The sequence below is a fragment of the Natrix helvetica genome (assembly GCF_964273705.1).
Source record: "Natrix helvetica genome assembly, chromosome: 5".
Classification (NCBI taxonomy): domain Eukaryota; kingdom Metazoa; phylum Chordata; class Lepidosauria; order Squamata; family Natricidae; genus Natrix; species Natrix helvetica.
Window position 1 is genome coordinate 151,528,457 of NC_138551.1, and position 11,599 is coordinate 151,540,055.

An 11,599-nucleotide genomic window follows, 5' to 3' on the forward strand; every position below is an offset into this window, starting at 1 on the left:
GGGAGGGAAGGAAGAAAAGAAGGAAGGGGAAGGGAGGGGTGTGGAAGAGAGGAAGGAAGGAAGGAAGAAGGGCAGGAAAGAGGAAGGAAGGGCAAGAGGAAGGGGAGGAGTTCAGAAGAGAGGAAGGAAGGAAGAAGGGCAGGAGAGAGGAAGGAAGGAAGGAAAAAATGGAAAGCACCTAGTCCAGTGTCTGTCAAACCTAGCCAATCTGGGGATTTGAACCTGGGATTGGCTACTCCTGAGGCCGAGCATTTGAAATTCACGTTTTTGGGGTGTAAGAGAGGGAGGGGGCAGCCCCCAATTTCCCTAAGCTGCAGAACCGACCTGCTCATTTGTAACCTTAACATAAATCCAGCTTTCTCCCTTCCCAGAGATTCAGTGTGACCTTCTTTCCACAGCCTTATAATTCGATTTATCCCATGTCCCCCCTCCAAAAAACAACAACACGACCCTTATATCCTTGCTTACCTCATCCTAATAGCATGTGTAATAAATCTTTCTTTGCACATCCTTTGGAGTTTGAATCCGGGCCCCTCTTCTCCCTCTCGGTACTCATCTTCATCAATCTTGCCCTTCCCTCCCCCTTCCTTAGAACATAGAACCACAGAGTTGGAAGGGCCCTGGGAGGTCTTCTAGTCCAGCCCCCTGCCCAAACAGGAGACCCTGTGCCATTTCAGACCAATGGTTTGTCCAGTCTCTTCTTAAAAACCTCCAGGGATGGAGCATTCAGAACCTCTGGTGGCAAGGTGTTCCACTGGTTAATTGTCCTCACTGTCAGAAAATTCCTCCTTATCTCCAGGTTGAATCTCTTCTTGGTCAGTTTCCATCCATTCTTCCTTCTCTGGCCTTCGGGGGCTTTGGAGAATAGCTTGACCCCCTCCTCTCTGGGGCAGCCCCTCCAATATTGGAAGATGCTCTCCTGTCTCTCCTGGTCCTTCTCTTAGTAAGACATACCTACTTCCCTCAGTCATTCAACATAGGGTTTAGCCTCCAGATCCCTTATTTAGCTTCCTCCCTCCCTCCCTCCCTCCCTTCCTTCCTTCCTTCCCTCCCTCCTTCTCTCTCGCCTTCCTCCCTCCCTCCTTCTCTCTCACCTTCCTCCCTCCCTCCTCCATCCTTTTTTCTTCCTTCTCTCTCTTTCTCCACCCTCCCTCCCTCCCTCCCCCTCTCTCGCCTTCCTTCCTCCATCCTCCATCCTTTTTTCTTCCTTCCCCCTTTCTTCCTTCTCTCTCTTTCTCCTCCCTCCCTCTCTCACCGTCTTTCCTTCCTCCCTCCCTTCTTCTCTCTCACCTCCCTCCCTCCCCCTCTCTCGCCTTCCTTCCTCCATCCTCCATCCTCTTTCTCTCGACTTCCTTCCCTCCCTTTTGCCTCCCTCCTTCCCTCTCTCACCTTCCTTCCTCCCTCCCTCTTACCTTCCTCCCTCCCTCCTTCTTCCTTTTTCTTCCTTCCCCTTCCTTCCTTCTCTCTCTCTCTTTCTCCTTCCTTCCTTCCCTTTTGCCTCCCTCCCTCTCCCACCTTCCTTCCTCCCTCCCCCTCTCACCTCCCTCCCTCCTCCATCCTTTTTTTCTTCCTTCCCCCTCCTTCCTTCCTTCTCTCTCTCTCTCTTTCTCCTTCCTTCCTTGCAATAGCCCTTAGACTTATATACCGCTTTACAGTGATTTCTCTAAGCAATTCACAGAGTCAGCCTTTTGCCCCCAACAATCTGGGTCCTCATTTGACCCACCTCGGAAGGATCCAGCAAGCTCTTTGTAACATCCCCTTTTAATTAATTTGTTGTCACGTTTTGGAGGGAGAGGCCTTTGATTTATTTCCTTAGGTTGCCTGCTTGTCACTCTAAGCCCCTCTTGTAGACAAGGCAGTTGAGTGACAACGGTGGAAGAAGAAGCGAAAATGACCTTCCATGAAACGTAACTGCTCTGAGGCCTTCCTGTGCCAGCCGCATCCCAAATCCTCATAAACCCACATCTTAAAAACCCCAGATAGAAATCGTGGTTTGTTTGTTTGCTTTGGTAAATCGGAAATAAATGCATTCGTATCTCTTCTACGCACTGCACAGCCGAGGAGGGCACAGAACCAAATGGGAATATCCCAAATTGTGGCACCCTCAAGAGCCAAGCGCTGTTTTATCTTATTTACTGTATACGGGTAAATCCTTCATTAGCTCAACCAAAGAAGCTTTCTGTAATCCATTGGGTTTCGTGGATCATCTAGGACCTCCTTGGAAATCCCAGAAACTCAGAAGATAGCTCCAAGAACAATCCACCCATGGAACAGACGTTGCCTTCAGAGGTTGTGGGACCTTCATCACTGGAAGCTTTCAAGAAGCGACTGTCAGAAACGGTGTAGGGTAGTGTGTGTGTGTGTGTGTGTGTGTGTTGGACTAGATGACCTACAAGGTCCCTTCCGACTCTGTTAAATCTGTCAAAGATGGCTAGATCCAGACCAAACTCCTGTCTCCATCTATCCTATATGCTAGGAGCTCCACCTGGTGTTTCCTTAGGTGTCCATCAACCAAGGACCTCTGAAGCCAGAAGGTCCTCTTGTTATCATGGTTTTCCCTCAAGACATCTACCCATCCTTTGAGCTTGGGATGGCAGCCAGACCACGGCCACCCATTGTGGGCAGAAGGGCCAGCCAACGTGAGGGACACCATCATGTCCTTAAAGCCCACGTTCTCATCTTCCACTCGCTACACAGAGGTCCCCAGTTCTCCATTGTTTCCACCCACCCCGAAGGTGTCCTCGTCTTTTCCCCAAGTGGAACATCTTCAGAAGGTTACCAGAACCGTTTGCCATGTACCCACCGGCCCAGGACCTCCAAAGCCAGAAGTTCCCCTTGCTATCCTGGCTATCTCCCTCAAGACATCTACCCATCCTTTGAGCTTGGGATGACAGCCAGACCACGGCCATCCTTGTGGGCAGAAGGGACGGCCAACGTGAGGGACACCAAGTCACATTCTTGAAGATTACATCTGTAGAGCCAGGCCACGGCCACCCATTGTGGGCAGAAGGGCCAGGCAACGTGAGGGACACCAAGTCATGTCTTTGAAGGCCATGTTCTCATCTTCCACTCGCTACACAGAGGTCCCCAGTTTTCCATTGTTTCCACCCACCCCGAAGGTGTCCTCGTCTTTTCCCCAAGTGGAACATCTTCAGAAGGTTACCAGAACCGTTTGCCATGTACCCACCGGCCCAGGACCTCCAAAGCCAGAAGTTCCCCTTGCTATCCTGGCTATCTCCCTCAAGATATCTACCCATCCTTAGATCTTGGGATGACAGCCAGACCACGGTCACCCATTGTGGGCAGAAGGGCCAGCCAACGTGAGGGACACCAAGTCACGTCCCACTCCCTAGACAAAGGTCCTCAGTTCTCCATTGTTTCCACCCACCCCGAAGGTGTCCTCGTCTTTTCCAATGTGGAACATCTTCAGAAGGTTACCAGATGCCTTCGCCATGTGCCCGCCCACCCACCGCAAAGAAGACAAAAAAGAAGAGCATCCCACGACTCATCCGTCGGGGGAGTTTCCATCCATGTCCTGGCCGCGAAGGAAAGAGGGAACGGTGGGGGCAAAAAACGTTTTCTTGTTTGACGTGCAGGGAAGATCCAGCCTTCAACAATTCAGGCAGTGTCTCCATGGACAATGTCCCATTGAGGGAGACAGATCGTCTTTTATGCGGCCCGATGAGTGCGTGGGACAACGAAGCTCGGGACAAAATTATTCTGTAGTCAGCAGAAAGCAAGAAGGGTGGGATTCTGACCCACGAAGCCACCCAGGCACCGTGACGGCGTTTGTCCTTTTGTGCTTGTTTTCGTTTTGTCTTTCAATATTTCGATTCTTCTCGTCCCGCCTCGCCCCCTCAACGTTCGGAAATGTTGGGAGGGACAACCATTTCTTGGCATCCTCTCTTCTCCTCGTCTCATCCTTTCTCTTCCTTCCTTCCTTCCCTCGCCTGCCTTTTCCCCGTCTTCCATTCCGTCCGTTGGGTCTCCATCTTGCAAGTCAAAAATGCGAAAGGAGGGAGGAAGGAAGGAAGGAAGGAAGGAAGGAAGGAAGGAAGGAAGGAAGGAAGGAAGAAGGAAGGAAAGAGAGAGAGAGAAAGAAAGAAAGAAAGGAGGAAGGAAGGAAAGAGAAAGAAAGAAAGAAAGAAAGAAAGAAAGAAAGAAAGAAAGAAAGGAGGAAGAAAAGGAAGAGAGGAAGGAAGGAAGATCAGAACAAAGAAGAAGAATAGAAAAAAAATTGGAAGGAAAGAAGATCAAAGGAAAGGAGGAGAATAGAAAAAGAAGGAGAGGAAGGAAGGAAGGAAGGAAGGAAGGAAGGAAGGAAGGAAGGAAGGAAGGAAGGAAGGAAGGAAGGAAGATCAGAGCAAAGAAGTAGAAGAAAAAGAAATTGGAAGGAAGGTCAAAGAAAAGAAGGAGAATAGAAAAAGAAGGAGATGAGGGAAGAAGGAAGGAAAGATCAGAGAGAAGAAGATAGAAAAAAATTGGAATGAAGTTCGAAGGAAAGACAGAGAATAGAAAAAGAAAGAAGGAAAGAAGGAAGGTCAGAGGAAAGAAGGAGAATAGAAAAGGAAGAAAGGAGGGAAGGAAGATCAGAGCAAAGAAAAAGAAGAATAGAAAAAGAAATTGGAAAGAAGGAAGATGAAAGGAAAGAAGATAGAAAAAGGAGGGGAAGGAAGGAGGAAAGAAGGAAGGAAAGAAGGAAGATGAAAGAAGAAGAATAGAAAAAGGAGGGGAAGAAAGGAGGAAGGAAGGAAGATCAGAGCAAAGAAAAAGAAGAACAGAAAAAGGAGGGGAAAAGGGAAGGGAGGGAGGGAGGAAAGATCAGAGAGAAGAATAGAAAAAAATTGGAATGAAGTTCAAAGGAAAGACAGAGAATAGAAAAAGAAAGAAGGAAAAGGTCAGAGGAAAGAAGGGGAATAGACAAAGAAGGAAGGAAGGAAGGAAGGAAGGAAGGAAGGAAGGAAGGAAGGAAGGAAGGAAGGAAGTTCAGACCAAAGAAGAAGAAGAATAAAAAAAGAAATTGGAAGGAAGGACGATCTGTTTTTTCCCCTCTGAAACTCCAGAATAAATTAACCCCCAACATCTTGTCCCACTATCAGCCTCTTCCTCTCCGCACCCCAGATGCCCTGGGCATTTTAACCCCCCCCCTTTGAAATCAAAAGATATACCCCCCCTCCGTCATTCAAGCTTCCATCCTGCCCCTCCCTCAACTTTCCCTTCTGGGGAAAAGACCCCTCTCCCAAAGTGGGGGTGGGTGGGAGCGTCGAATCTTGGAGACCCCAACCACATTTTTTCCCCTCGGGCTGAAACCTTCCCTTCATCTTTGCTCTTAATTGGCCCGGGGGTCTTGGACTCCAGCCAAGGGGATCCTTTTTTTATTATTATTATTATTATTATTATTATTATTATTATTATTATTATTATTATTATTATTATTATTATTATTATTATTATTATTATTAAAAAAATAAAAAGTAAATCAACATGCAAAATCGGAATGGCCTAGTTAGGCAGGGAGAAAAGTAAAAATAAAAATTAAAAATCGCCATGCAAAGCTGGCTTCAATTGACTGTCAGGTAGCCCCCCCCCCGTTTTCCCCCCCACCCCAATCCCCTCCCGCTCCCTCCCTCCGCACAACAAAGCCCCCATTGTCGAACCCACACAGCCCCCTTCGCATCCAAGACTTGCCGACGGATGTCAGGCCTGCATTCGGATAAATAAATCAGAAACACTTAAAGCCCTCCGAGGGAAAGTTACTTCGTTATACCTCCTTCCTTCTCTTTTCTCCTTCTTCTTCTTCTTATTTTTTTTACCATCCTCCTGCCCGTTTCAAGCCGGGTTTAAGTTGGATCACGTCCAGCAACCCCACGGCAGGCTAATAGGTGTCTCTCCCCACACACACACACACACAAACGCCCATCACCATTCCTTGATTTCCCCCACCCCTCTTTTTTTTCACCCCCTCCCCTCCCACGGTAGACAAAAACCCCTTTCTTGCTTTTTTTATTTTTTTCCCAGGGCTGACAAGTTTATCCAAATATTCCCGGCCTTACGAATCGCCCCGTTTTTCGGAATCGATCGGCGGCCGTATAAAAGGACATTTTTGTGCGTCTTGCCCAAAAAAAAACAACCCACATGTGTGTGTATGTGGGGGGGAAGCCCACATGAGGTTACGGGATGGTGGAGCCAACGGGCAAAAGAAAAACTTTTCCCAAAGTTTGAAACGCATCCGGGATATCCCACAGAGAAGATGCTGCCTTGCGATTTTTTTTTTCACTCGTATGGGTAGTCCTCGACATAAAACCGTTCGCTTAAGGACGTTTCAAACTGACGCAGCACCAGAAAAAGAGGGGACTTACGGCCAGTCCTCGCACTTACGTCCGTTGCTGCATTCCACATGTGATCAGAATTCAAGGGCTTGGCAACCTGGCTTGTATTTTAATTGTGTTTGCGGCATCCCTGGTTGTCATTTATTTCCTTCCCGGTTATTTTCTGAGAGGTCAAGTCAAAGGGGGTTGGCTGGGGGGGAGGGAAGTCAGATTCACTTAATGACTGGGTGATTCCTTTCAAGGACTACAGTGGTTTAACAACCGTGGCAAAAGGAGATTGTAAAGTTGTGTGGTGGCGCAGTGGTTAGATTGCAGGCTGACTCTGCCCACTGCCAGCAATTCGATTCTGACCGGCTCGAGGTTGGCTCAGCCTTTTGTCCTTCCGAGGTCGGTAAAAGGAGGACCCAGATTGGGGGGAGAGCGGGCAAAAGGCTGACTCTGAAAACCTGTTAGAGTAGGACTGGAAAGCACTGTGAAGCGGTATATAAGTCTAAATGCTATTCCTATTCTGTTCTCTCCTATCTATCCTATCCTATATTCTATTCGGTTCTATATTCTATTCTATTCATTTCTATTATCAATATTTTATATCTATATTCTATATTCTTTTCTATTTTCTATTCTTTTCTATTCTATTCTATTTTCTTTTCTATTCTATTCTATTCTATTCTGTGTTCTGTTCTATTTTGTTCTCTATTTTATTCTATTCTATTCATTCCTATCCTATCCTACCCTATATTCGGTTCTAAATTCTATTCTATTCTATATTCCATATTCTTTTCTATTTTCTATTGTTTTCTTTTCTTTTCTATTCTATTCTATTCTCTGTTCTGTTCTCTATTCTATTCTATTCTCTATTCTATTCATTTCTATCCTATCCTATCCTACCCTATATTCTATTCGGTTCTAAATTCTATTTTATTCTATTTTCTATATTCTATATTCTTTTCTATTTTCTATTCTTTTCTATTTTATTCTATTCTAATCTATAATCTTTATTCTTTATTCTATTCTATTCCATTTTCTATATTTTATGTTCTATATTTTACTTTTCTATTTTCTATTCTTTCCTATTTTATTCTAATCTAATCTATATTCTTTATTCTATTCTATTTTCTATATTTATGTTCTATATTCCACTTTTCCATTTTCTATTCTTTTCTACTTTATTCTATTCTAATCTATACTTTTATTCTTTTCTGTTCTATTTTCTATATTTTATATTCTATATTCTTTTCTGTTTTCTGTTTTATTCTATTCTAATCTATATTCTTTATTCTATTCTATTTTCTATATTTATGTTCTATATTCCACTTTTCCATTTTCTATTCTTTTCTACTTTATTCTATTCTAATCTATACTTTTATTCTTTTCTGTTCTATTTTCTATATTTTATATTCTATATTCTTTTCTGTTTTCTGTTTTATTCTATTCTAATCTATATTCTTTATTCTATTCTATTTTCTATATTTATGTTCTATATTCCACTTTTCCATTTTCTATTCTTTTCTACTTTATTCTATTCTAATCTATACTTTTATTCTTTTCTATTCTATTTTCTATATTTTATATTCTATATTCTTTTCTGTTTTCTGTTTTATTCTATTCTAATCTATATTCTTTATTCTATTCTATTTTCTATATTTATGTTCTATATTCCACTTTTCCATTTTCTATTCTTTTCTACTTTATTCTAATCTATACTTTTATTCTTTTCTATTCTATTTTCTATATTTTATATTCTATATTCTTTTCTGTTTTCTGTTTTATTCTATTCTAATCTATATTCTTTATTCTATTCTATTTTCTATATTTATGTTCTATATTCCACTTTTCCATTTTCTATTCTTTTCTACTTTATTCTATTCTAATCTATACTTTTATTCTTTTCTATTCTATTTTCTATATTTTATATTCTATATTCTTTTCTGTTTTCTGTTTTATTCTATTCTAATCTATATTCTTTATTCTATTCCATTTTCTATATTTTATGTTCTATATTCCACTTTTCCATTTTCTATTCTTTTCTACTTTATTCTATTCTAATCTATACTTTTATTCTTTTCTGTTCTATTTTCTATATTTTATATTCTATATTCTTTTCTGTTTTCTGTTTTATTCTATTCTAATCTATATTCTTTATTCTATTCTATTTTCTATATTTATGTTCTATATTCCACTTTTCCATTTTCTATTCTTTTCTACTTTATTCTAATCTATACTTTTATTCCTTTCTGTTCTATTTTCTATATTTTATGTTCTGTATTCTTTTCTATTTTCTATTCTATTCTAATCCTATCCTATCCTAAGGGGTGTTACTGGCTAACCATCTCCTGACTAACTCTGGCCAGTTTACAGCTACAAACCATTTATTCCTCAAACCCGTTTCGTAACTCTAAACCAAGATGCCTGCAGAAACCAAAAATCAAAACAAAACACAAAGAACCAGACTTTGCTTTCCATCCGTCTGTTCTTAACCAGGTAACTAGCAGCCCTTCAGAAGTGGCTGTTACCAAAACCCACCTTGGGAGACATAAGGCAGGAGCCCACCAGCCACCGGGTATTTTTCTATTGGCCCGAGCGGGAGCCGCGAAGCCTCATAAAACCTATGACTGATGTATCCTCGGAAAGCTATAAAACTTTATGAAGGCGAAAAGCCCAGATGGAAAGGCCTGGCTCTGTTCCCCAGCCAGCCGCCCCGCGATAGAGAATTCAACCTGCAGCCAGGATCTGCTTGTGATAACAGCCACATCTGGTCCACAGAAGCCAACCAAATTGTTTCAACAGCAACAAGGCGCACCGCTCTGTGGCTGCCTTTTGGGGGGTGGGTTGGGGGGGAGTCTTTTTGTCTTCACAGCTGGCGAGATTTGCAAGGGATGAAGGCAAAGGGACGATGAGAAAGTTGGGAAATTTGGGGATTTGCATTGACGGGGTTTATATGGTATGGCTTGATCTATTTTCTTGGTCCGCAGCTACTTTGAAATCCACCGAATCTAGTACTCAACCGCATTTTGATGTGAACATTTTGCCCCGGTACTCTTCTTTCGTTTGCTACTCAACCCGCCAGCTAGAATTTGGTCTGGGTTGATCTAGTTTCTTGGTCCGCAACTGCTTTGAAATCCACCGAATCTGGTACTCAACTGCATTTTGAAGTGAACATTTTGCCCCGGTACTCTTCTTTCGTTTGCTACTCAACCCGCCAGCTAGAACTTGGTCTGGATTGATCTATTTTCTTGGTCCGCAGCTGCTTTGAAATCCACCGAATCTGGTACTCAAACGCATTTTGATGCCCCTGTACTCATCTTTTGTTTGCTACTCGACTTGCCAGCTAGAATTTGTCAGTTTTGACTGGCTTGTGAATTGTGAAAATTTGTTTGCTACTCATCTATTTTGCTACTCATCGGGCCTCCCGAAACTAATTGAGTACCGCTATGTTAAATAGATTTAATATGGCTGCCTAACTTGAAGATAATAACTCTGGCTTCTCTTGTTGTTGGTGGTGTATTGTTTTTAGGGGGATCCCTTGGGCCCTACCACATGCACACTTAGAGCATTGAATAGCAGAGTTGGAAGGGAACTTGGAGGTCTTCTAGTCCAGCCCCCTGCTCGAGCAAGAGATTTTATACCATTCCGGACAAATGGTCATCCAATCTCTTCTTGAAAACTCCCACTTCATGTAGAGGCCAGCAGTGGGTCAGAGAAAAGGGAGGCCCAGATTTCCCGCATGAAGGTGAAAGGTTTGGTGAAAAGTTGAACACGAGAGGCCACACAAAGCCACTTTTCTGAAAGTCTCTCGGTTTCTCCCGGATGGGGTTGGTGAGATGTTCCAAGAAGATCTCCAGATCTTAAGTCCTCCTAGATTTGTTCCAGTAGACAAATCCGGTTTGATGGACCAACATTTGTGATGTCCCTACAATGGACCCGCCTGGACTTAACTTGATTCTCTCTCTCTTTCTCTCTCTCTCTCTGTTTTTCTTTCTCTGTGTGTGTCTCTCTTTCTCTCTCTGTCTCTCTCCTTTTTCTCTCTCTCTGTCTGTCTTCCCCTCTCACTCTCTCTCCTTCTCTGTCTCTCTCTTTTTTCCTCTGTCTCTCTGTCTATCTCTCTGTGTGTGTCTCTTTCTCTCTCTCTCTCTCTCTCTCTCTCTCTCTCTCTCTCTCTTTCTCTCTTTGTTTCTCTTTCTCTTCTTTTTCTCTCTGTATTTCTCTCTCTCCTTCTCTTTCTCTCTCTCTCTTTTCTCTCTCTGTCTTCTGTCTGTCTATCTATCTTCCTGCCACGATCAGTTCTTTCTGGATTCCTTTCATCTCAACCTCCCTCGATCCTCTCTTGCAGGCTGGAGAAGCTCTGGACCTCAACAAATTTTGCATGGATGGAAACCCAACGTCCAACGGGAACTGGTTGAAATATATCCGGCTCGCTCGCTCGAGCGAAGAACAAAACTTAGTGGTGTGTCCCATTAATGACCAGGTATGGACTTTTGTGCACATATACACAAACACACATGCACGGAAAAAATTGTGACTTAAAGTTGTTGGAAAAACCGAAGTGGGGATTGCCAGCATAGGTGAGACCTAAGTGGTAAAATCTTCTTCATAGCCTAAAGGAAAACCAAACTCTGCACCATTTCATTGCTTTTTACATTTGCCGGCCAGCAAAAGATGCACTTCTGTCTCTCCCATGTCAGCACTGGGCAAGACTGCTGGTTCTGAGCCCTGAAACAGGAGTTGGGACCATGAAAATGCATCTGCTTCTCCTTCTTCTTCTCTTCCTCCTCCTCCTTTTTTTTTGTTCTTCTTCTCTTCCTCCTCCTCCTCCTCCTCCTCCTCCTTCTTCCCCTTCTCTTTTTCCTTCTCCTCCTTTTCCCTTCTTCCTCCTCCTCATTCTTTGTCTTTTTCTTTCTTCTCCTTCCTCCTCCTTCTTCTCCTCTTTTTTTCTTCTTCTTCTCTTCTCCTCCTCCTCCTTCTTCTCCTTCTCCTTCTTCTCCTTCTCCTTCTTCTCCTTCTCCTCCTCCTCCTGCTTCTTCTCTGTCTTCTTCCGCCTCCTCATTCTTCGTCTTTTTCTTCTCCTTCTCCTCCTCCTTTTTTCTTCTTCTTTTTCTCTTCTCCTTCTCCTTCTTCTCCTTTTCCTCCTTCTCCTCCTTCTTCCCCCTCTTCTCCCTCCTCCTCATTCTTCTTCTTTTTCTTCTCCTTCCTACTCTTTCTTCTCCTTCTTTTTTTCTTCTTCTTCCTTCTCCTCCTCCTCCTCCTTTTCCTTCTCCTTCTTCTCCTTTTCC

At 43.3% G+C, this 11,599-nt stretch overlaps 1 protein-coding gene across 5 annotated transcripts in view; it reads left to right on the forward strand.

Moving 5' to 3' along the window:
• The window catches only part of PRDM16 (PR/SET domain 16), a 342,912-nt gene that overhangs the window by 302,308 nt on the left and 29,005 nt on the right, over window positions 1-11,599 (forward strand). For all 5 annotated transcript variants that reach the window (XM_081954899.1, XM_081954903.1, XM_081954902.1 and 2 more), the window contains exon 4: window positions 10,660-10,794. In XM_081954899.1, coding sequence (XP_081811025.1) covers window positions 10,660-10,794 — 135 coding nt within the window. The remainder of the gene's footprint in view (window positions 1-10,659; window positions 10,795-11,599) is intronic.